The 27622-nt window shown below is 34.2% G+C and overlaps 1 protein-coding gene across 11 annotated transcripts in view; it reads right to left on the minus strand.

Moving 5' to 3' along the window:
• ARHGAP12 (Rho GTPase activating protein 12) overlaps nucleotides 1–27622 on the minus strand; it is a 133325-nt gene that overhangs the window by 18068 nt on the left and 87635 nt on the right. For 6 of the 11 annotated variants that reach the window (XM_019731496.3, XM_019731493.3, XM_019731495.3 and 3 more), the window contains 10 exons: nucleotides 26462–26543; nucleotides 21406–21507; nucleotides 18965–19063; nucleotides 15574–15676; nucleotides 14064–14180; nucleotides 5389–5487; nucleotides 4023–4100; nucleotides 3796–3930; nucleotides 3461–3563; nucleotides 257–2613 (listed from right to left, as the gene is read on the minus strand). In XM_019731496.3, the coding sequence (XP_019587055.3) occupies nucleotides 2439–2613; nucleotides 3461–3563; nucleotides 3796–3930; nucleotides 4023–4100; nucleotides 5389–5487; nucleotides 14064–14180; nucleotides 15574–15676; nucleotides 18965–19063; nucleotides 21406–21507; nucleotides 26462–26543 (1093 nt within the window). In that variant the 3' untranslated portion in view covers nucleotides 257–2438. Of the gene's footprint in view, nucleotides 1–256; nucleotides 2614–3460; nucleotides 3564–3795; nucleotides 3931–4022; nucleotides 4101–5388; nucleotides 5488–14063; nucleotides 14181–15573; nucleotides 15677–18964; nucleotides 19064–21405; nucleotides 21508–23337; nucleotides 23461–26461; nucleotides 26544–27622 lie in introns of those variants that run through there. The other 5 variants (XM_088789590.1, XM_088789595.1, XM_088789587.1 and 2 more) reach the window with 2 other exon arrangements.

Here is a 27622-nt window from a genome sequence, read left to right on the forward strand (position 1 = left end):
TTGCACTTTTCACATAAGAAAAAAAATCTATAGATTTGCCTCTATCTGAAAGGTAACATTTTTTCAGAGACATTTCATATTTAACTTTTTCCAGAGTAAAGGTAAAATTTCTTACTGCTATAAAATTTAAGATAAGTGTTTTTCTTCTAATTGAAATGTAATGACATATTTAAATATATTTTTTCTTTCAATTTCCAACTACTTTTTTTTGAATGACATGCTGAAGTAAATTTAGTAAATGAAATGCCACTGACAATTTATTTCAGCCTTTAATATATTCAGCCTAAAAACTCAAGCTGTTGAGACAGGAAAATATTACTGGTTCTGTTACTACAAAAAAAAAAACAAGTGAGAAATTTTAATTCACAAAGGATGAAAAACACAAGACACTGATCTCACTGTACATACAGTATTACAATAAACTGATTAGCTGTAGACTAATAAAACATTTAAGACTTCACACACACATATGTACTTTGAAACAAGAAACACAGGACAATATTAATCTTTGATATGTTCATAACTACCAAGAGAAAACATCACTGATATGAGTCTAATTGTTTTCCTGGCACACAATCACTAAAGCATATTGTAATATTAAGGATATCTTTAGGCAAATATAAACATTCTCATTTGGGGGCTTTTTCTCCCTGCCCAAAACAATCTGCTCTCCCATAGCTATCAAGTAGCTTGGTTTGTCATCAATTTAACAAGATCACAACAACAAACAATAGTTTTACCACTAAACTCAAGTGAGAGGTTTTTAGACAGATTATACAAAAAATATTTGTTCCCAAGGAAAGCAATCTGTAAATTATAAATGCAATTCTATGAAAAAAGAGTCTTGGTACAAATCATTTCACTTTCAAATACTGATGAAGAAACAGAAAGGGAGAGGTGAAGGAGGTACTGAAATGGCGGGGAGTAGAAAAGGTGTGAAATGAGAAAAATATATTTGCCACAGAAAATATTAGATTCAGTTTTTTTTAAATGAGGTATAAGAGTATGCCAGTAAATACAAAAACAAAAAAATTAAAACCCAAATGCACATTTCAAATGGAAAATTCTCTAAACCTCTTAGTTTTCTTTATTCAGATTAGACATTTCATATACAGCAGTTAATCTAGAAAAATACATTTTAAAAAATCTTCAACAGACCATGCTCTCTATAACAAAACCTTCCAAATCCTGCTTTATTATACAAATCAATCTACATTAGTAATGTAAAAAGAAATTCTTAAATTTAGCAATGTCATTTTCCATCTGACATCCATCTAATTTACATATGGGTTTCCACTATTCATACTGCAGAGTTAGAATTCTGTAATAAATTTTTCTAATGTATTCTGTACATATTAAATAATCTAAAAGGCTCCTCTTGTAGTGCATTTACCATTTAGCAAGTCTATTCAGTATTTTTCCAGTACCAGTTGCATTACAGTGATTTGCCTGTAAATGTAATTAAAATCTAAAAGTGCACACAGTTAACTTTCTCAAATAACGACCTATTTCAGGAGGAAACCTAATATTCACGGAAAAGATGACCAATATCATGATTAGAAATGTAGGGTTAGAATGTACTCTGAGGCTATACAACACAATTATATACATAAGCTGAAAGACATTAAGTCTTCAGCCTGTATTTACATAAAATAACATCTGTTTCCACAGGGTCATACCAAGAACTCAGTATGGCACTAGATATAATTAGGATTGTTAGCTAAATCAGTGTAGCACAGACAGCCCAAAAATACCCTGAACTGACCTATGCTAAATTAAACTCCAGTATATCACAGTGTTTTAAGTAATATTAGTGTGCTGCCCAAATAAGCAACTAATATATCCAATAAGGATGCTGCGCGGCATGGTACAAGACAGCCAGCCTCCATCAGGAAATTATATCTGAGTTATAATGAAATCTTAGCACTTAGACTGCACTGCATGCAGAAACCCTGACAAAGATATACACAGGTTTCAAAATGGATATACTTCATTTTGTTTAAAATGCCCAAGAGTGTTTTCAAAATAACTGATAGTAAGTATTGTTCTATCAAGTGATGAACCTAACAAATCATGAGAAGAAATTCTACGTTATCCAGTTTGAGGAAAAAAAAAAAAATGTAATTTTCTTACCAAATCATCCAGTGTATATGACTGGTTAAATTGCAAGTTTTGATTTTTACTGAAATTCAGAGTATGAAATGCAAACATTCCGGATAAAATTAATTCAAAATTACACACAGGTACATCAACTTGCAACAAAGCAGCAAACGTGAGGGCCCAACACACATCTTGACTCTCCCATTCCCTTCTGACCCCTCAAAAAAGTGCAAAATCAAAGAGTCACTGCTTGGTCCAAAAATAAAATACATCATGTATAAGGATTTGAAATCTGATGGAATTCGGCTTCTACTCCACAGGTTGTCTTCAATAAGAAATCAACGTCCAAAGATGGAATTTATTTCCAGAAGAATTAATTCTACAATCTGGTTTTGGTAGACAGTATGAACTGCGATATTACCAGTTTCTTTCTCTGGCTTTAACAGAGTGGGACCAAAAACAATTGCTACACTCTGATAGGTCATTCGGTTTTTTTCTCCATTTTCTATAACTCTAAGGGGGAAAAACGCATTATTAAAAGAGAAAATAAAAACTAGAGAGGGAAAATATTCTTCACATTGTATTATAACCATAAATAGTTTGCATTTAGAAATGAGAAATAACACTCATTTTCCTAAGGTACATATAAACCATTTAGCCAAGTAGAATTAAATACAAATGCCATGAGAAGCTTTCTTCTGGATAAACACAGCACAGCTGGAAGGTATAATTACACATACTCTAATAAACTTATATGTGTGATATGTTAGCCTAGCATTTAAAATAAGACATAGACTTAAATACGAGTTACAATTCAGCAATAATGATAATTTCAGCAATAACTACACTAGGTTGACGGAAAAAGTATTTCATTAGGGCACAGATATTAAACTTTCAATTTTACTCATTCTTTGTTTTTCGTATTTTTTTAATCTCTCTCATTGAGATCATTTTAGTATTCTAGTGATCTTTCTTTCACAAGGGAAAAAACCAGTTTTTAAGGTGGCTATTTATTAACAAAACAATTAAGCCTTTATTTTAAGGTGATTTCATAGTCCTCATTTAATAACCAATCTAATGTTCACATTAATTAACTTTAGCAACAATTTTTGAACACCTACTACGTACTTGCCAGGCATTATATAGTTGCTTCATATGTAATACCTACTTTAATGTATTCTTTATACCAAACCATTTTACCCATGAGGAACATGGGCTCTAAGGAGCTATCTTTTTCAAGTTACAAAGACAGTAAGTAGCAAAGCTAGATCTGAACCTGGGTCTGAGTGGCTTCACCCCATGGGTCCTACACCCCACTTTTTTCTGAATTACTACTTCTCTTTTGTGGTGAGACTCTTACCTTTTGAGATGTCTAAAAAGGATCTGCATTGTATCTTGATTTGGCTTTGGCAACTGTTTGATTAGGTCCTTCACAGCAGCAACTCGCTGTCTTGGTTCTTGTTCTGAAAAAAAGACAATAATTGGAGATTTTACATAAAACTAAAAGCAGTGACTTATTTTGGAACCTGATATTTGGTAATACACAGTGACATCTGGTGGTCACATTTATAATTTCTAGAGTAAAATAATCCTTTGAAAACGCTGAAAATAAAGATAAAACAGGAAGCAGTGACTTAATCTGTACAGAGGATTTTCAACATCTAGGAAAAAAATGGAGTAGAACTACATACTTACTAATTGCATTCACAAAATCATTAAAATGATTAAATGTAAAAAGAGGTTCTGGTAATTCTCGAAAAAACATTTTGAGTGCTCCAGTGATGACATGAATATCTTCCCATTTACTGTCATTCAAGTCTAATTTCTCATCTGAAAAACAGTAGTAATAGGAATTTTAAAAAATTAATTCTAACAGTTCTGAGTGATTATTTTGGATATACCAATAGGGAATATGATCTTACCATGATTAACTGCAAATCGTAATTTCTGGATCACTGCAAGGTTGCCACTTACTCTGTATATCCCATCGACATCCAAACCTAAGAGACAAAAATAATATTTTTATGTTTAAAGTACTTGTTTGCCTCTTCTAAAGATGCTCACATTTCAGAATTCTTATTCATTAATATTAGCCTAAATCAAATGGGCAAATACTCTTTTCCTCTAAATGGCTTTTTATAAATGCTTGGCAGAGAGAGAGGGGTGGAGATTCACTCTGAATTCTGTTTAATAAATAGCAACAATTCTACTTTGTTTATCGTGTAGAATGTAAAACATCTCATTAAACTTGAAATGATAACAATTTAAGATAAAATTCAAAAAACACCAGGGGATAGTTCAAATAGTAAAGAAAGCCAGTAGATAAAATCAGCCCACCCATTTTTGACAAGGCATTTTATAATATGTACATTTGTACATATTAAAGCACTCTCTTAAAAATGTTTGTCATATTAAGTGCTTGTAATAAACTTAATGCAGCTAGCTACTAAAATAATGGTTCTATAAAAACAATTGATAATTTGCTAGTTTATTAATTTTGTGTGGAATAGAACCATTTGAAATTCACACAATTAAGCCTAAAAATTCAAATATTTATTAAATGACAATGCTGTACAATTTAGCATAGCACATTATCGAAAGTGTTATTTCATTTCAAATAAAGGCAAGCAGCATGGTGTCTGTCATATTGACAAAAGTCAGAGACATCTGTAACTGGCAAAAATTACAAATTATGCAAATATTTTAATTATATAAGACGTTTTGATGAAATAGAGATATGTTAATGTGATTAGTCAAGATATTGTTAATTTCTATAAAACTAGTACAAATATTATAAACCTGTTAAAATTAACCAAAATAGAAATTAATTTAAGTCACATTTTACAGTAAATGACACAAAAAGTATTAAATACTTTATAGTTGATTCAAGTTTTAAAATGTTCTCTCATTTTTATTATAAACAGAAGAAATTTTCTCTTAGTAAGTAAACAATCTCTTCATATCTTCTACACTGTCAAATTATTTCTTAATAAACTCAGTTTCACAATCACCACCTCCTTCATTTTAAGCAAATGCAAACTCCAAATAACTTCAAACAATACCATACACTAATCAACCACAAGCACTGAACATTTAAGATGCCTGCAAAGGTCTTAATTTGAAACAGGTACAAACATGTAAGCTTTTTGCAAACAAGATGCTTTTCTTAACATCTACAACTATACAGAACTTTTGGTGGCATCATCAAAATCATAAAAATCCTAGCGATTTTGATGGCAAAACAATGGGTTGGTATGCTTAACATTTTTTTAAAAATCATTTTCTTACCATATTCTTCAACATGTTCAATGCATAATTTCACAAATTTTGGCACTGTCCCATTCTCTCTCTGACACAGATTAGCAAGATTGGCTCCAAATACCTGATCTGAAAGAGATTTATTTTTAAAAATGAGCTACCTTGCTAAACTTTAGTTCACAAAATGGCTAAACCACTCAGAGCACAAAAGAAAACATGCAGTGCATCCAGAATTCTTTATCATGACGTTATGCTTTATTATGATCTGCACTGTGTCTACCTCTTCCAATTTTATTTCAAACAATTTTCCTTCTCTTATTCTTGCCTACGAGCCTTTTTACTTTCTACCCCATTTGTAGATATTTCCCCAAATTTAGCTTCTTCTCATCACTCCTGGTCTCAGCTACATGTCATCTCCATAGAAACACCCTCTGACCATCCTATCTATGGTAACTCAATTCCAGTCACTGTATTAGGTTCTTCATAGTTGTCATCACTCTTTTAAATTATCTTGTCCATCTCTAATTTTTATAGGTAAGTTTTCCGAGGGCAGGGACCTCGTAATTCTTGAACACCAATCGGTATTCATAGCACCTAGGCTCAGGCCTAGAGCTAGCACTTAGTAAACACTCCAGTATTTTTTAAACTATTAAAATAAGTATGTGCATGCCCATCAAGTGCCAACACTTGATTTCACAAAGTATATTTCAAAGGCTATTCTATCTAGTAATCTTTCAGCCCAAAAGTTTTGAAATGTCATATTCGTGCTATATATTCAGGGAAAGAAACAAAACATCTGTAGTGGTGAACACCATGAAGTGGCAAGTTTGTATTTCTCAATGAAAATGGCCTGGTGAACAAATCAGCAGCAGTGCCTTCCTATTCATTTATTTGTCAGTGTTCTTTAAAGGCTCTGAACTCAAAAAGATAAATTCTCATGCATTATCTGGGAGTACTTGTTTGTCTACAACTCTTAAGAGTGCTATTCTGAGGGCTGCTCGGTGGCTCAGGCGGTTGGAGCTCCGTGCTCCTAACTCCGAAGACTGCTGGTTCGATTCCCACATGGGCCAGTGGGCTCTCAACCACAAGGTTGCCGGTTCAACGCCTCGAGTCCCGCAAGGGATGGTGGGCTCTGCCCCCTGCAACTAAGATTGAACACGGCACCTTGAGCTGAGCTGCTGCTGAGCTCCCGGATGGCTCAGTTGGTTGGAGCGCATACTCTCAATCACAAGGTTGCCGGTTCAACTCCCGCAAAGGATGGTGGGCTATGCCCCCTGCAACTAGCAACGGCAACTGAATCTGGAGCTGAGCTGCGCCCTCCACAACTAAGACTGAAGAGACAACAACTTGACTTGGAAAAAAGTCCTGGAAGTACATACCCAATAAAGTCTTTCCCTCCCCAATAAAATCTTTAAAAAAATTTTTTTTTTAAAGTCAAAATGGTTTATTTAAAAAAAATAATAATAATAAAGAGTGCTATTTTGAATCACCTATCTTTTTAATGTGATTTAAATATCTTTTTAATGAAAACCATTTCATGAAAACCACTAGATGCTTTGTAAACAGACGCAAAGCATCTGTTCCAGTGATGGTATTTGTCAGAAACTTCACAATTGAGACAGATATATATGTATCCTTTACCTATATCTTTATTTACAAATAACTATCACTGTTTTCAATCATGTATTAGAAAATTTTACCTTTGGAATTAAACATGCTAGTGAGGACTAAAGGTACATACAAGTATATGTGATTTTAAAGAATGTTTTCTTATTAAGATTCTGTTAGTGCATTAGGGAGCTTTTAGTGAAACAACAAATGTAGGTGATATGCCAGATCACGTGGAAAAAAATGGCGGCGTGACATGAGCCTCTGTAAAGCTCCCCGGGAATTTACAACAAATCGAACAACTATAACTCCACAAAGGACTCCCTGCACAGCAGACAGGCAAGACGAAGAGGGCCTCTACTGAATTCACCTAAATGTGGGCAAATGGCACGAACTGGGGAGGTGGGAGGGAGAAGTGCGGAGACGGAGCCGTGCGGACGCAGAACGCAGACCTAGCTCAGTGCTCCGAGCTCGCTGCATCCTGGAACTACCGCAGCTGCGGGAGAGGGAAGAACTTGGACTGCTAGGACTCTGCTTATGGCCCACAGAGCTGAGGGGGCAGCATATAACACGGCTGAACCCAACTCTCACGGCATAGACCTCGGAGAAAAGACTGAGGGAAGAAGGCTGAAAACGGTGGTTTAAGTCTTCACTGCCGAGCAGAGAACAGAAGCCTTAGGCACTGAGACGAGTTGCCCCCTCCCTACCCTCCCAGAGCTCGCCCCGCCCCTACCTGCCCGGTGCTAGAAGCGGAACAGTAGCCGTGTCAGATCAAAAGAACATTTGCTGTTCTGAGAACTGTGGACCACGGACATAGATTTGCAGCACAACTAGTTCCGGCAAAGGGAGGGAGCTGTGGAAGCAGGATCGGCTGTGGTAGTGGTCGCAGCCATAGCTCTGGGCCACCTCTCACAACTCACCTGGCCCCACCTGTCTGGGCGGATCCCTACAGGAGTAAACAGCACTGCTGAAACATACGGGCTCTGAATCTGGTACAGGAAGAGCTCTGGAACCACAAAAGCTCTCCGCATACCCACACAGACACTGCGCCCTATGACCCAGGCGAACTATTAACAGAGGAGAAGCCCATCTCCCAGGGAATCCCCCCATTGTGTGAGAAGCTGGAATAGTGCAGAGAAAACATAGCACTACCGTGTGAGAGAGAAAAAACAGGCTGCAGTCGGAGAGAAAATAAAACATTCTACCAACCAGTACTGGAAAACAAAAGAAAGACCTCTTCCTATCAACCTGTTGCAGAAGCCACTCCTGTAGATGTCTAGGAAGAGAAATAATAAATCAGTAATTGCCATGAATAACCAGGGCACCAAGACAGCTCAGAAAGAAAGTGAAAAGTCTCCAGAAAAGGAACTTAAAGTTATGGAAATATGTGACTTAAATGACAGAGAATTCAAGATTGCAGTTCTGAAAAAACTCAACAAGATGCAAGAAGACACAGAAAGGCAGTTTAATGAACTCAGAAACACAATCAAAGAACAACATGAGCATTTTACAAAAGAGACTGAAATTTTAAAAAAGAACCAAATAGAATTTCTGGAGATTAAGAACTCAATAGAAGAAATTAAGAATGAAATAACCAGCTTAGGTAGTAGAGTTGACCAGATGGAGGAAAGAATCAGTGACATCAAAGACAGAAACCTGGAAATTACATAGATGGAAGAAGAAAGAGACTTGAGATTTAAAAGAAATGAAAGAACTCTACAAGAACTTTCTGACTCCATCAGAAAGAGCAATATAAGAATAATGGGCATACCAGAAGGAGAAGAATGAGAGAAGGGAACAGAGAATATATTCAAACAAATTGTTGATGAGAACTTCCCAAACTTGTGGACAGAACTGGATCCTCGAATCCAAGAAGCAAATAGAACACCCAATTACTTCAATCCCAACAGGCCTTCTCCATGGCACATTGTATTGAAGCTGTCTAAAATCAATGACAAAGAAAGAATCCTCAAGGCAGCCAGGGAAAAGAAGATGGTAACCTAAAAGGAAAGCCCATTAGATTATCATCAGATTTTTCAGCAGAAATTCTACAAGCCAGGAGGGAGTGGAACCAAGTATTCAAACTATTGAAAGAGAGAAATTATGAGCCAAGAATAATATATCCAGCAAAAATATCCTTTAGATATGAAGGAAGAACATACCTTTCCAGACATACAGAAGCTGAGGGAATTTTCTAATATACAACCTGCACTACAAGAAATACTAAAGGAGGCTATTTGACCACCATCAAGAGGGACAATTTGTGGTAACCAAAACATAAAAAGGGGGAGAGTAAAGGCCTGAACCGGAATATGGGAATGGAGAAAGCAAGCATGCTGAAGAAAATGGAATACTCTAAATATCAAACTTTCTTTTACATAAACTTAAGGGTAACCATTCAAAAAAAATCCAGAACTGAAATATATACTGTAATAAAAGAAGAAACAGAGGGAAACATCACAGAATACCACCACAAAGAAATAACAGACAACAACAAAAAGGCAAAGAAACAATGGAGACACAGCCTTACCAGAAAACTAAAGATAGAATGACAGGAAATCCTCACATATCAATAATCACCCTAAATGTAAATGGACTGAACTCACCAATAAAAAGGCACAGAGTAGCAGATTGGATCAAACAATAAACCCAACCATACGCTGTCTCCAAGAGACACATCTCAGCTACAAGGACAAGCATAGACTCAAAGTGAAAGGGTGGAAATTGACACTCCAAGCAAATGGTACCCAGAGAAAATCAGGTGTAGCCATAATAATATCAGATGAAACAGTCTTCAGGGTGAAAAAGATAACAAGAGACAAAGATGGACACTTCATAATGGTAAAGGGGACTATACAACAAGAAGACATAACAGTCATCAATATTTATGCCCCCAATCAGGGAGCACCGAAATATACCAAGCAACTACTAATAGAACTAAAGGGAGAAATGACCAAAACACAATTATACTAGGGGACTTAAATACATCATTGACAGCTATGGATTATCATCAAAACAGAAAATAAATAACGAAATAACAGCCGTAAATGACACATTTGATGAAATGGACATAATTGACATATATAGAGCACTTCATCCTAAATCATCAGACTATACATTCTTTTCTAGTGTACATGGAACATTCTCAAGGATAGACCATATATTGGGACATAAAATCAGCCTCAGCAAATTTAAGAAGATTGAAATCATACCAAGCATATTCTCTGATCACAAGGTTTTGAAATTGGATATCAACTGCAAAAAGCAGGAAAAAACACAAATACATGGAGATTAAACAATATACTTATAAAGAACGACTATGTCAAAGAAGAAATTAGAGGAGAGATCAAAACATACATAGAAACAAATGACAATGAAAATACATCCTACTAAAATTTTTGGGATGCAGCGAAAGCAGTTTTAAGAGGGAAATTTATATCATTACAGGCCTATCTCAAGAAACAAGAAAAATCCCAAATAAATAACCTCAGGTTACACCTTAAAGAACTAGAAAAAGAAGAACAAGTGAAACCCAAGGTCAGCAGAAGAAAGGAAATAACAAAAATTAGAGCAGAACTAAATGAAATAGAGAACAAAAAGACAATAGAAAAAATTAATGTGAAAAAGAGCTGGTTCTTTGAAAAGATTAACAAAACTGACAAACCCTTGGCTAGACTCACTAAGACAAAAAGAGAGAAGACACTAACAAAATCAGAAACGAAAAAGGGGAAGTTATCACGGACACCACAGAAATACAAAGGATCATCCAAGAATACTATGAAGGACTATATGCCACCAAATTCAACAACCTAGAAGAAATGGACAAGTTCTTAGACACATACATAGCCTTCCAAGGCTGAACCATGAAGAACTGGAAAATCTAAACAGACCGATCACCAGTAACGAAATTGAATCCGTCATCCAAAACCTTCCCAAAAGCAAAAGTCTGGGACCAGATGGCTTCACTAGTGAATTCTACCAAACCTTCAAAGAGGATCTAATACCAATCCTGCTCAAACTCTTCCAAAAATTGAAGAAGAGACAGTACTCCCTAACTCATTTTATGAGGCCAACATTACCTTGACATCAAAACCTGGTGAAGACAACACAAAAAAAGAAAACTACAGACCAATATCTCTGATGAATACACATGCAAAAATCCTAAACAAAATTCTAGCAAATCGAATACAACAATGCATTAAAAAGATTATTCATCACAACCAAGTGGGGTTCATCCCCGGGGCACAGGATGGTTCAACATCCGCAAATCCATCAATGTGATACATCACATAAACAAAATAAAGGACAAAAATCATATGATTATATCAATTGATGCAGAAAAAGCATTTGACAAGATACAACATCCATTTATAATTAAAACACTTAATAAAATAGGTATAGAAGGAAAATACCTTAACATAATAAAGGCCATATATGACAAGCCCTCAGCTAATCTCATAATTAACAGTGGAAAACTGAAGCCCTTTGCTCTACGTTCAGGAACACGACAGGGCTGTCCCCTATCACCACTGCTTTTCAACATAGTGTTGCAAGTCCTTGCCAGAGCAATCAGGCAAGAGAAAGAAATAAAAGGCATCCAAATTGGGAATGAAGAAGTTAAATTATCACTCTTTGCAGATGACATGATACTATATATAGAAAATCTAAAGACTCCACCAAAAAGCTATTAGAAACAATCAACGAATACAGTAAAGTTGCTGGCTACAAAATCAACGTACAAAAGTCCATTGCTTTCCTATATACTAACAATGAAATCTCAGAAAAAGAAATACAAAAAACAATTCCTTTTGCAATTGCAGCAAAAAGAATAAAATACCTAGGAATAAACTTAACCAAGGATGTGAAGGACCTATATGTTGAAAACTATAAGACATTTCTGAAAGAAATTGAAGAAAACACAAAGAAATGGAAAAACAGTCCATGCTCATGGATTGGAAGAATCAACATAGATAAAACGGCCATATTACCCAAAGCAATATACAGATTTCATGCAATCCCCATCAAAATCCCAATGACAGTTTTTAAAGAAATAGAACAAAAAATCATCAGATTTGTTTGGAACCACAAAAGACCCCGAGTAGCCAAAGCAATCTTAAGAAAAAAGAATAATAATGGAGGTATCACACTCCTTGACTTTAGCTTGTACTACAGGGCTACAATAATCAAAACAGCATGGTATTGGCAGAAAAACAGACACATAGACCAATGGAATAGAATTAAAAACCCAGAAATAAAACCACATAAATATGGACAGATAATTTTTGACAAAGAACCTAAAAACATACAATGGAGGAAAGACAGCCTCTTCAATAAGTGGTGATGGCAGAATTGGATAGCCACGTGCAAAAGAATGAAACTGGACTGCTACCTGTCACCATGTATCAAAATTAATTCCAAATGGATCAAAGCCTTAAGCATAAGACCTGACAAAATAAACTGCATAGAAGAAAACGTAGGTACTAAACTTATGGACCTTGGGTTCAAGGAGCAGTTTATGAATTTGACTCCAAAGGCAATGGAAGTAAAAGCTAAAATCAATGAATGGGACTATATGAAACTTAAAAGCTTCTGCGCAGCAAAAGAAACCATCGACAAAATAAAGAGGCAACCAACTGAATGGCAGAAGATTTTTGCAAACAGTGTCCCCGATAAGGGGCTAATATCCAAAATATACAAGGAACTCATGCAACTCAACAACAAAAAAACAAACAACCCAATTGAAAAATGGGCAGAGGACCTGAAGAGACATTTCTTCAAAGAGGACATACAAATGGCAAACAGACATATAAAAAAATGCTCAACATCACTAATCATCAGAGAAATGCAAATCAAAACCACAATGAGATATCACCTCACCCCAGTCAGAATGGTTATCATCAACAAGACAAATAGTAACAAATGTTGGAGAGGCTGTGGAGAAAAAGGAACCCTCATACACTGTGGGTGGGAATGCAGACTGGTGCAGCCGTTATGGAAGGCAGTGTGGAGGTTCCTCAAAAAAATTACGAATAGAATTACCGTATTACCCAGCAATCTGTCTCCTGGGTATCTACCCAAAAAATCTGGAAACATTTATACATAAAGACACGTGTGCTCCAATGTTCATTGCAGCTTTGTTTACGGTGGCCAAGACATGGAAACAACCAAAATGTCCTTCGATAGATGAATGGATGAAGAAGTTGTGGTATATATACACCATGGAATACTATTCGGCGGTAAGAAAAGATGATATAGGAACATTTGTGACAACATGGATGGATCTTGAGAGTATAATGCTAAGCGAAATAAGTCAGACAGAAAAAGAAGAGAACCATATGATTTCACTGATATGTGGTATATAAACCAAAAACAACAAAAGAACAAGACAAACAAATGAGAAACAAAAACTCATAGACACAGACAATAGTTTAGTGGTTACCAGAGGGTAAGGGGGGTGGGAGGGTGGGAGATGAGGGTAAGGGGGATCAAATATACGGTGATGGAAGGAGAACTGACTCTGATTGGTGAACACACAAAGGGATTTATAGATGATGTCATACAGAATTGTACACCTGAAATCTATGTAATTTCACTAACAACTGTCACCCCAATAAATTTTTTTAAAAATGTATACGTTAAAAAAAACACCATACACTAATTTTTAAATTAATGTGAGAACTGAAGGCAACAATCAAGAATAAAATTATTTGTTCAATATTTTTCTTCTTTCTACTGTGTTAGTGATTGTTGATTCAAAATTTCGTCTGATCTGTGGATCTCAAAACTAAAAATCTTTATTGTCATGTCTTCTAAAATTCTGTCACCCATCCCATCACATCGGTGGTTCCTCTGGTACCACCTAAAAACTTAGTTTGGTAGTTATGTCTACTCGATGGCCTAGTTAAAATAAACTGTACATGTGCATTAAAAAAAGCAATTTTAATTACTCCAATGTATTTTAATCACTGAACCTGATAACTTTATGAATAATGAGTAAGAACATTCTTACTCTTTGGAAATTTTTCAGTCTTTAATTTAAAATGCCTTATTTCTGATTTTGGCCAAAGTTCATTATTATAAACATTACATCTACCTACCTTTAATATAACCTTTTTCACGAACAGCTTGCAAAGTGGGGCGCCGTGTAAGAAACTTCTTCAAGTTTTTCTTGGTTTTTTTCTGTTCTGAAGAATCTATGCTAGACACTTTCATGGCTTAAAACAAACAGACAGTAAACGTTACAAGAAATAGAAACTTTTTTCCACCTAGCACTCAAAATATATTAATCTCATATGTAAAAATCATAACATAAATTCAGTTATTCTAACTTTACTATGGTTTAAGAGTAACATATGAAGAATCAAACTAACACAGACCCAATTTCAAAGTGACAAACAAAACATTTCATTTTTATCACTAAATAATGACCACAAATTACCTTCTTTAGTATATGTGCCAAAACATCCCTAAATTATTCTAATTTATATTCATTATTTCATAAATAATACAACTTATCTTCCTTGATACTCCATCAGTTATAGAACGGGAAATGACCAGCAAAAAAGAAAATCATAAAACATAAACAACAAAAAATCCCTACCCTTTCCTATCCTTACTGAACTAGGAGTTGAGAGAGACTGAGAACGAAAGAGAGATCCATATTTTACATATACATTATAATTATTTGTAGTTAGGGTAAGTCTTATCATAATCATCTGTACTGAGCTAAGAATACTGAAAAATGTTCTACATTGCCTTTAGTCCTGATTTCTTTCTCAATTACAATGACAAAAATTCAAAAAGTAAATTTCTGGAAAATAATTATATTTGAGGAAACAATATATTAATAAAGAATTAAAATAAAATTTTCATGTATTTACATTGTTATATGGTGACAATGTCACTAATAGGCCTAAACTTCATTAGAATGAGGGAAAAGAAAAGCAGAACTGATTTTCTAATCATTCAGTTACTTTGGAGTGAAAAAAAATTCTCAGTTACATGTGAATTTGTTAAAACAGATTTAACAAACTTCAGAGTCATAGTTAATGGCTTATATAAACCATGTAATTCACAAGAGGCCTGCATTAGACAACGTTATTCTTAAAATCACTGGGTTTAGCTCTGGTCCTTTCTATATATATAATCTGGAGACATGAGTGTGTGCAGCTGCACTTGCACAGATATATCCTAGTCCAGAGACGCTACCTGGTGTTCCGTACAGAACCATGGTACATATCCCATGACTTTTCACTTCTTAAGGTGTAAGATTCTATCAAGAATCGTAAACAGTAATTACATATTTTTAAATCAATAAAGTTTAGTTTCCTAGAGACCTCAATAGAAATGCAATCTAATACATTTTTTCTCTTGAAGTATCACAATATCTCAAAATTAATATGATGACATAGGAACGCATAGGATGAGGCTGAAAAATGACAGTGAGTTAACAAGGAGAATAACGAAACACTGAGATTGCAAGATCTTATAACTTTTCTTGTAAGACTGAAGAGTGCACTCAGCTTTCATGTATTTATTTAAAATCTTTGAAAAGCTAAGAGAATGAGCTCATTCAAACCACTACCAAATAGAGAAAGAATAACTTACAACGAAGTTTTTTAGTATCCTTATGGTCCTTTTCTTTATCCTGCTTTTCTATTCCTGGTGAATCTGGGATCTCCTCTTCAATTGCTTCATCAGTTTCTATTGTCTATTGGTTAGAGATTTCCCAAACACACATTACTTTTGATATTACTTTACGTATAACAGCATATTTCTCAGAATGATCAGTTGTTGACTCTTCCAAATAATTTTAAGGAACCAATTAATACTATATAGTATGTTTATATAGAGAGTTGCTAACTAAGTCATTTAAAATATTCTTTTCCTCCAGGTGGCATTAATTCTGAATTTAAAAAAAATTACTGATAATTCACAGGACAATGGGTTTACACTGATAATAAGGCAATCTTGCCTCATTTTGAGCAACTGCTTAGGCATGACAGTGATAACAGTCAAAAGGTCAGGCTACAGTCTGTGGTGATAGAACAGGATGAAGCTAATTCTGTTAAAACAGCACAAGATAAAGCTAACTAACCAATGACGCATTAATTTTTCACACCAACAATCTTTTTAAATTATACTTTGAATCAATAACTAATTATCACTCACAGACTCATGGATCTTAGGAACTGAAGGAAATCCTAGAGCTCATCTACAGCCTAACCACAGTCACTTAAAAGATTAAAAAACTAGGATGAGTTCTCAAGCCAAAAACATTGCTTTCCTTTCATATTGAGGTCTTTATTCCACCGAGAATTTGTTTTTGTGCATAGTGTAGGGAAACGTTCTATTTTCTTCCTGGATATCCAGTGGACCCAGCACCACTTACTGAAAAGTTTATTCTTCCTCAGTTTTCTACAGTGCTATATCTGGCATAAAGTATCCAAAGATAGAGGGGTCTATTCCACAGGTCTTTGCATCTATCCCAGTATGGATACTATATTGTATTAATTAATATAGTTTTATGAAGAGCAAGTCCTTCCACTTTCTTCTTCATGAGTTTCTTGGATATTCTTAGCCCTTTGCATTTCTATATGAATTTTAGAATAAGCTTCTCAAATTCCTTCAGAAAACCTACTGGGATTTTGAATGAGATTCAAAAATTCCAATCTATGAATTTATAAACTATTTGGAAGAATACTGTATTTTTACATTATTGAATCTTTTATTCCATCAACATGATATACTTTTCATTTAATTAGGTTCTCTCCAATGTCTCTCAATATTAAGTTTTGTAATTTTCCCTGCAAAAGTCCTGCACATCTCTTGCTACATTTATTCCTCAGTACATTTTGCCACTTTGTAAATAGTACATATTTTAAAATTTCATAGTCAATAATAAGTTCCTCTGTTTTTACCTTGTTTATTCCCTGATCCTGAAGGGTTTGATTTAGAACAACCACTTAATCTACAAGGCCTTTCCTGACCCCTACACTAGGTTAGCCCCTACTTAATCAGTATTTTCATAATATGTTGTACATCCCTTACCATCATAAAACTCATCACATTTCATTATATGAACTGCTCAGTTGTCTGTCTTCAGTAATCTTGTCTTTGATGGTAAGCTCCATATAGAAAGGTGTAGCATCTGGCTGCATGCTGCTACATCCCCAGGGCATAAGGCATTCAAACATTTGTCAAATGAATGTAGCCATGCTTGCTTTCAAGAAATAGCAAGCAGATTACTATAACTGGAGCTGGAAGTCCGTATCGGATAGATATGGACAGTACATTTTAAAAGACAAACTGGGCTTAGGGTGTTGAATTTTAAGATGAGTCACAGAAGGTTTCTGAGCAGGAGAGGATTATAAAATTGACATTAGGAAGTTTCATATAGCAATGGCATTAAGAACAGACTGGTGAGTGTCTTTTGATAGACGACTGGATAAAGAAGATGTGGTACATACATACAATGGAATATTACTCAACCATAAAACAGATGAAATACTACCATTTGCTACAACATGGATGGATCTTGAGAATATCATGCTAAGCAAAATAAGTTAAATGGAAAAAATCAAGAACCATACGATTTCACTCATATGTAGGATATAAAATTGAAAGCAACACATAGACAAACAAACAAAAACTCACAGACACAGACAACAGTTTAGTGGTTACCAGAGGGAAAGGGGGCTGGAGGTTAGAAAAGGGTAAAAGGGGTCCAACATATGGTCTGAGATCTGACTTTGAGTGGTGAACACACTACAATGTACAGATGAGGTGTTATAAAATTGTACACTTGAAACCTACATAATTTTATTATGTCACCCCAATAAATAAAATAAAATAGAAGAACAGATTGATGGGGCATGAGATGAAATAAGGAAAACTGTTCAGGAGGTTACTCTTATCTTAGTATAAACACATAAAGGCCTGTCTGTGGTTTCAGGAATAAATGGAAAGGAAGAAACAAGATTCAGAAATAGCATACAATACTACAAACTGCAAAGGAAGAATATATATAGATTGGTGAGTAATTTGCTATAAGAGGTAAAAGTTGGAGACGGAAGAGTTAAAGAATACCTAGATTCCAAATCTGGGTGTTTTGAACTAAGTGAATCATAAAATTTTGGAGTTTGAAAGTATACTTGGAGATAATCAAATCCAACCTATTTTATAAAGTGAGAAAAGTGAGGCCCAGAGATAGAATACCTCAGTAAGATCACAAATTTTAATTAATAATGAGGCTTTACCTATAAAGTCTCTGAAAGACACATTTACCTCTACTAAAGCCAGTGATTCCCAACTTTTTCTTCTGTCTCTGTTTAATTTAAAATCGTAACACATTCCCTAAGTATTCACTTTCATTTTTGTCACTGACATTCAATCCTTAATCAGGAGCCATGCCCCCATACGATGAGAGGGTAAGAATATAGCCTAAGAAAGTATAGCCCCTAGTTGTTTATCACTGCTCTTACTAACACAGTTTCAGAATATAAACCTGAGGTTCTTTTTTAGTTGTTATATATACAAGAGGAGATTTACTAGGAACATGAAGGCAAAGAACACTTATTTGTAGGGGGTTGGGGGAAAGCTAGAACACCTGAGAATACCTTGGGGGAGAGGTTACAGAGATGTCACTAGGAAAGAAAAAGTGCTAATAAAGAGACTACAGCTTCATTCATTTCACAATTTTGCCTAGGACCTGTTTCCAACTCACTGAGTCATTGAATAAATACTATGTACTAGGCACAGTTTTATGGTCCCTTCTTCTTGAACTATTTCTTTTTGGACCAATCCCTCATGTGAAAATTACTTAAAATAATTTAAACACTTAAATTATTACTAAATTGACCACTGTGTTTCCTAGCTGTCAAAATATTTAAAAAGTGTTTTTTCACATATAAATTGGAAACCAGATATGAATAACCAATTAGCCAAAAAAAAACACCACTCTGAAGTAAAAAATAATTGACCTAAGTTAAATACATACCTGACTATTGATAGCAGTAGTAAGAACTTTAAACCAATCATTAATAACAGTGTCATTATCAGACTGAATCAGCAGTTCTGTTCCTTGACGGGTTTTCAGCTTTACAGAAAAGGGGGGTGGAAGAGTATGGTTAGTGCTTTAAACCAAATAAATGAACACAATTAATTCAAAGTCTACAAAACCACCAGCAGAAGATTAGATGCCATATATTATGTGATGCAAGATTTAAGTACTACACAATGGGATATCTTTTATTTTAGTATAAAACATTATCAGCTAAATTATTTTAGAAAACATGAAGTTTTCCTCACAATAAATTCAGTGAAAGTCTAGTAATTTAGGGTCCCAAACTCCATCACACAATGGCATAAAATTTGCTGCAATGTAGTATACTTTATCATTTAAAAATGTGTTGAAGTATCAAATCAGTACATTTTAAATTAGAAACGTAATTTATTTGTAAAGAAATAAAATCTATGATATTTCTACATAAATCTGAGAAATTGTTTCTCTCTCTCTGGTTAAAAAACAAATGTAGAAAAAGAATATAGAAAGAGTTAGACTTCCATTATTTATTTAATAAGCAAATATAATGGCTTAGTAGAGAAAGAGTACAGACACTATATATCGCACCTCTTTCGGGCAGAAATACTACTAAATTTACTAAAGTGTCAAATCATGAACTAACTCAGGTAAGAATATTATGTATTATGCTATATATATGAAGGCAATAACCAATTTATGTATAATCACTTTGGTTCAAAGTTTCTTACACTTGATTGAGGAAGAATTTTAAGGTAGTTGGAGAAAGCATTCCTCCTATTTTCCGGTTATAACTGTTTATTTTTTTTCCTAGAAGAACATATGGCAACGTATCCCAAACAATATTCTCAGACATATGCCCCTAGCATAGTTCCTGAAGTAATGTTTAGAAAAGGTATTCCTCAAAATAAATAACCAGTTATGTGATATTAATTTGGGAAATACTGGACTGAAGAAAGTTAAACAAGAATCTCCCCTCAAGATTTCTCAGTGCTTTGATATTTCCAGGGTGTGCCGTGATTGTCTAAGCAAGGAATAAAATATACACTGTTTCCTAGATTTATTTGACTATGAAATCCTTTTCATTTGGAATTAGTTATTCAGACTGCAAGGCTAATTCAGGAAACAGCGACTTCCTTTCTTGCATTTCTTTCTAGAAAGTGATCAAGCCAGTCAACCAATATTGAATATTCAGTGCACAAAAGATCCTGTTAGAGGTTCTTACTTAAAGATAAGGAAAAATACAGTTTCTGTGCTTAAAAAAACAAAAACGCTTTAATCATCTAGTGGAGGAAGTGATTTACATTTACAGACGGTGATAACGCAAGGTACACTAAAATAAACGCCACTTTAAAAGCCAAAGAAGAAGCATCAGTGTTGTGGTATCATTTCTCATGGGTCTTGGAAGATTGGTAACGTTTAACAAGCAGAGATTGACATGGATCAGTACCCAAAAAGTGAAAATCATAGAGGCAGGAAAATAGAAACTAATCGAATCTGCCTAGACAACAGACAGGAAAGGACCGAAACATGCGGCTATAAACGCTGGGCTCCGCAAGACTGTTTGCAAAGTCAGCCTCAGAAATTCCTCCTCTCTGTACCCACACCTCTCAGCAATGCAACTTTGCTGCCCCTCAATCAACAGGTGGACTATAGTTCCCCAAACCCCAAATACTTGGCTGGCCTTCTGACTTGCTTTTACCAACAGAATATACTGATGTGTGACTTCTAAATCTAGGCCTCAAAAAGTCTTGCAGCTTCCACTGACACCTTCCTGGAATCCTGACACCGCCATGTGAAGAAGCCTGAGGCGGCGAGATATATAGGGGAGAAAGAGGCCTGGCAAACAGCTGGCACAAACATGAGACGTGAATGAGACTGTCCGGCACCAGTTAAGCCACCAGATGACCAAAGCCTCATGAATGGTCCCAGGTGAGATCAGAAGAATCACTCAGCTTGGTACAGCCCAAATTGAGCAAATAAAATGATTCTTTTCTGAAGCTGCTAAATTTTGGGGTGGTGTGTATGCTGCAATAAATAACTGATACAGAATCATATGCTACTGCGGAGGATTTTTAATGACAAAATGAAAGTCTTTATTTTTTAACATTAGATTTCATACGTAAAGGAAACCACATCCTTTTTATTGTTGCTGGGGAAAAGGCAAGATTTGTGGAACAAAGGCTCATAATAAATAGTCTTGAGATCCAATAACTTATGCAAATAAAGTCCAATCTTTACACCAGCTTTTTTTCTTAAATTATGATACAAACTGACTTAATGATCAACTTTGCCTTATCTAGTCATATTGAAAGACCAGTTCCTAAAATAACTCAAAAAAAGAAGATCCAATGACTACAATTAAGAATCTGAATTATACCTAGAAAAAAATTTATTACCTCAAATACATTCTTTTTGCTGGATTTATCCTTTGAAGCCATCTCAATCGTCGCCCCCTTAAGGTCCACTGTGAACTCTGGTTTGGACTGATTGCTCCCAAACTTCATTTTGAAAAAATGAAAAACCTTTATGTGATATTCATGTATATGTGTGCATTCAAAAAGCATTAAAATCAATTTTACGTTATTAACAAAACCAAATAGACGATTATCTTAAATTCTCACTCTTTCCGTATTATAAAATAACAATCCTTGCTTTATAATTGAAAAATGTCCACAAGACATGAATATATATATATATACATATACACACACACACACACACACACACACACACACACACACACACATATAGTTCATTGAAAAGGAAATAAGATGGCTCAACTTCCATTGTAAGAAAAATACAAAACAAAAATCACACTAAAATCTTTTTTCACCCAACAGTGTAGCAAAAAAAAAAAAAAGAAAATCTAAAAGTTGATGAAAAACTGTGTTGGTGAGGCTATAGAGTAATAGGCCCGCATATACATGTGGGGTATAAACTGGAACAACTCCTAGAGAAGGAAAATTGGTAATTCTATATTTGCAAATTTACAAACACATGTAGTCTTTGGCTTAGCAATTCCATTTCTTGGCATTTATCCTAGACTAATATGACTATATAAAATGATGTGTTTAAAAAGGAAAGGCAATAGTCTTATATATGTATAAATAATATGTGGCAGATATCAAGTGCTTTTCCACCTAATAAACATTCTCTAAACCTGATTTTGTGATTTCAAGAGTTATTTCCTTATCGACTATTTATGTTGTCAACAACTGCCAATAACTTGTAAAACTAGAAAACTCTAAGCCCCATGTTCTTTTATTCAGCCTTTGGTAGAAATTGTAACTAGAGCCAGATGCTACAAAGCCTTAGCAATATAATGAGGAACTGTGAAAAGAACAGGAAGACAGTTGACATGGGTGGTTTGAAAAGAAAAGGTACTTAACTAGCTATTATATTTTGTTAATCAGATAAAGAAAAGATTAGCAAGTAGCAGAAAATTTATGTCAAATGTAGATTTACAGTGTACCTTGCCATCATTAACTTAAATTTTTGTTTAGTCTAGTCACTAAGAATAGAAAATAGCGTTCCTATGTTACTGAAAGATTTAGAGGTTTTAAAATCTTTAAGGGCTGATAAATTGTAATCATAAAGTCATAAACATTTGTTACAGGAAATCTCATTTGCTAAAATATTTTCAAGTCAAATTAAGTTTGTCATTGGAAATGGATCTTACCCACCAACCTTGTGATAACTTATTCAGTGTCAGTGACTCTACTTACTAGCTTCACATTTAATAAATGGTTCGACTTCACCTTTTTCCTTTTACTTCATCTTTGCAGCTAGCAATGTGGACTTAAATAATGTACTTGTTACAACAAAACAAAACTTAGGATATTATATGGAATTTTTATAAGTGGAATCAAAATTAAAATCACAATAAAAATTTTAACTTTTCTACAAATGCTTGGCCTTCTTAAGTACTTTTGTCATGCAAAAGACATTTATTTAATTAACTATAAAACTACCATGAGCGGATAACTTTCTGAGCAAAAATGATACAGTATCTCAAAAGTTAAAGAACTTAAATGTACACATTTAACAGAATGATAAAAATCAATTGAACTTGTCATTTCATGCTCTGTAGGTGGTTCATTATAGGGTACAAATAACTAGCCAAATAAGATACAGCAACTAAATATAAATACAATAACATGATGTGGAATGCTAGAAAAATGCCTTCAATATGGTTGGCAAAATTTTGTGTTTGTCATTCTTTTTCAAAATCAAGTCTCGCTTTTCTCTACTGTAATCATCCTTATAATACATTCATGGCAAAGAAAATAGATTTACTGTGGCAAGGAGCATGCAACAAGAACACATACAGTGACAGCTGAAACAGGATCAGATTTTACATATGCGACAGCAGGCCGATGACTGACAGAATTTTTCCAAGAAGAAAGCATCGAATGCAAGAGCTCAGAGACTGAGCCCTGTTGGCAGAATGACTTGATGGAAAAAAAGGAAGAAAATGACGATGTCATAACGATGCACAATGGCAAAATGACATACAAGAGAGAAGCATAATGGAACCAGGTAAGACCAAAATGTAATTCGACAAGCAGACACAACACAAGCAAAGCTAAACTTCGAAAGACCCTAAATTTATCTCAGAATATTTTCTGACTTTGTTATTACATAAATTCATGTTTTATTTTTAAGATGAATGCTTGATAGAACATTATACATTGAACAGACTTGTCTTAGTCTATGTTCACAACAGAAGACTTGAGGCGTAATAGAGAGAAGTCTCTTCTGGTCCTCTGCCATCTTGCTCAGCCCCCTGCTCAGAAATCCCTTAACTTCCTTCCTTGTGCATGCTGAGCAATATCCTCTGGTACCCCTTTTAAGCGCTCTTACCTGGATGGCCCTATTATCCAGCTTGCCTTCCCCTTCCTCTAGGACAATAGTTCTCAAATAGATGTCATTTTGTCCCCCAAGAGACATTTGGCAATGTCCGGGGACATTTTCAGTCATCACAACTGGAGAAATGGGTGCTACTATCATCTGCTAAACAATGACAGGACAGCCCCCACAACAAAGAATTATCTGACCCAAAAAAGTAATTATTTTTAGAAATTTGAAATTAGGTATAAATTAATTTGAATAGCCAACCAATATTTGTGTGGTAATTTTTTAAATGCTCAAGGAATAAGAGGAATGTTACCTGAGAGGGCGCGTATGACATGTTGTATAACTGTGCATGTATTGGGCTTCCCCCATCACAATGTAAGCTATGAAGACAGGGACCGCGTTATTTACTGCTAAACTCCCAAGCTTAACACAACGCCCAGAACATAACAGGCTTTTATGTCTATTGAACAAATGAGGTGAAATGAGGTAAGAAAAAAGCAAGTATACTTTCTATTACTGATATAACAAACCACTGGATAACTAATCTTTTCCAGAAAACTAGTAGAATGTATCCTTAAGGAGAAGGAAAAACTCACTAGATTTTTGGACAACATCGCAACTATGCAAAATTTATCTTATACAGTGAAGTCGCATGCCACATATGTACATTTCATTTACTTAATTTTAACTATCTATCGAACGAAAAATAAACACAAAGCATGAATGATTTACAAAAAAACAGAACTTCAAATAGTATGGGTGATTTTGCTCAGCAATCCATCAATAAATATATGCCCTGGAGTCAGTATAAAATTTGAAGCAACTACTTCTTCAAGTAGCTCTCTGTGTAGGTTTTTACCCTAAGTGTGAATTTAATTTTTAAAGAACCATACTTCTATAACATGACCCCTTAACATAAACCATCCAAACTCAACTGAAGGAAAAGCAATCCCTTCTAATATTAAAAGAAAAAACTGGCTCTCCTAGAGACTGACTTCTCACATAGCACCTTCCAAAGAGATACATAAGGACAATTTTTACTATAGGTGATATTTGTCTTTTTGGTTTATATGATAGCATTAGAATCCCATCCTCAGGTATGATGTGATTTCACTATATAAACAGGATACATTTTACCTACAACAGATTTAGTTGGTGACTGAGCAGAGAAACACAGCTAGGATTCTTTCAAATTCTTTTTGAACAATTCTTATTACAGAGGTAATTAAGAAGCATCTTAATTGGCAATGTTGGAATAGAAAAATTAGGAAACAATCTGTATGTCCATCCTTAGAAGAATGGTTGAATAAATAATGGAACATCCATATAATGAATATTATATGGCCCTAAAAAAGATTGAAAAAGACTATTATGGGCTGAATAAAGTGATTTCCAATATATATTCCTAAGAGGAAAAAAAGGAGCAAGGTACGAAAGTATATGATATCATAGTTTTTGTCTATAAAAGAAAGAAAATGTAAGACATATATTGCATTTATTTTTGCATAAAATAGAATTAACCAAAAATTAATAAATGGCTACAAAAAAGAATCATCCTGCATATTTCATCAATTTTTAATATTTCTGAATGTTGTATATGTCAAAATACATTATGCACACTCTTTTTACTTGAATAATCTTACTCCCTTTTTCTTAGGCCATTTAAATTAGTTTTCTTTCCCTTAATATGTGTTACACAAAAAGCAAGGCAGTCTGAGATTTTTAACTTTGCTATAAAATAAAAATTACGAATTAACTGTATAACCAAGCATTTTATTATATCCCACATTTGTTTAGTTTATTGAGACTATAAAACAGTGACTATAGTTTATTCATTACATTATGTTATTAACAACATATTAATAAAATTTCATTTCAAGGCAAAAAAAATTGAATAGTGAAACCCTAAAGTTAAGAATTCATTGAGAATTCTACAATTTCAAAATTGGGTAGCTCAGTGAATTTTAAACTATGTTTCTGCTACTGCACTGAGAACGGTATATAATACATACTAAGCATTCAAAAAGTGTTAGCTTTTATATGTCACAAATTATAATTTTTAGTATTTGTACTACAAATAACTGAGGAGTAATGATAGTAAACACTCAAATACACAAAAAGCTTCAAAATCCTACAAGTAACGACAACATTTCTTTTCTTTAAAAGTTGACTGACATTCAGACAGACCCAGACACCTGAATCACTAAGTATCCAGGGGTCAGATCACAATTCAAGGTGGAGCTTGACGCAGTACTGCTTATTTTCTGACTAAATGCCTAAAACGGCAAAGTCACAAACACAGGAGATCTTGAGTGTCCTGAAGATGACTTAAGAAATGTATTTGTTCTGTCATGCCCAACTAGTAAGCCTACCTTTCAATTCAATAGATAAAACAGAATTTGTTGATTTTAACCAGACTTTTCTAATTAGCCTTCTTTCTCTGATGAGTCAAAATGTATCTTTTACTAAGAACTTCATTTACTTTTATTTGTACACCAGCTGTAGCTAGGACTCTGGAATACTTCATGAAATTCAGGTACAATACCATCCACATAATTTAAATGTATAAAGCCTTCAGAAAGAAGCAATACTTACCCAACTTGTGCTACTTCCTTGAGTTTTGGTAAAGAGTAAAGACGAACCCTGCAACACGGCCCAAGAAGACAACCAGTTCTTTCTGTAATTACAAAGATGACCAATAAAAGTTCTACTATCCAGGTTTCCTAACCAAATTTTAAAAATTAAAAACTACTGCTGTTATCAGTGTTGTCCTCAATTTATAGTTGCTATTGACATTCTAACTGCTTTTACTGGGGATATAATGCTAATGGAAATCACAATCATTTTATGGTCCCAACATGATCATAAAGGCCCTCAGACAAATGAAATTAGAGACATAAGTTATCAAAGTAACAATATATCTAATTATGTTTACATGGGACCAATCCAGCACATTTATGATCAAGGGCACTAAAATTTATTTTAAATTTATTTTAAAATTTATTTTAAAGCCACATAAATTGCACACCATTAACAGCCAAGAATTCCTACTCACAATTAAAAATTAGAAAAACATGCTTACTTTACCTAATTCGTTATAGTACAGATTGTTTTATATTTCTTGGTTATCTCCCTTCCCCTAATAAGGCTACACTAGGTAAGCAGTAAATAGTAGGTACATAAATATATAATAAATTACATACTGATTGACAACTGAGCTTACTAAGATGAGAGTTTTATTTTCCTAAATTACAAAATCAACATATATAAAAACTCTGAATACAGAAATGAAGGAAAGGCCCTATTTCTTCTCCTTCAATTCATACTCCAGAGTTAACTAATGTTTACTTTATAAGGGAATTAAATTGCTGACAGGCTAAAATGAATGTCAAGTATGTCTACGACAGGAATTTATTAAGGCTTACACTTTATAGCCAAACATGTGGCCAGTTTTATGAAAACTATATAGGCATTCAAAAGCGGGTTTATTCTTTATTTTCAGAATGTAGAATTCAGTATCTATCAATCATACCTACATTATTTTATTATTACTTTTTATGTCTACTTAAACTTCAAGAATTAAAAAAGTGGAATACAGTTTATTACTACACAATCAACTAATATTTGACAAGAATACTCAATAAATAGTGCTGGGATAATTGGATATTCACATTTAAAAGAATAAAACTGGAAGCAATATACAGATTTAATGCAATCCCCATTAAAATCCCAATGGCATTTTGTTTTCTTAGTTTC

The sequence above is a fragment of the Rhinolophus sinicus genome, chromosome 1 (genome assembly GCF_057876585.1).
Source record: "Rhinolophus sinicus isolate RSI-liver-muscle chromosome 1, RSI-T2T, whole genome shotgun sequence".
NCBI lineage: Eukaryota > Metazoa > Chordata > Mammalia > Chiroptera > Rhinolophidae > Rhinolophus > Rhinolophus sinicus.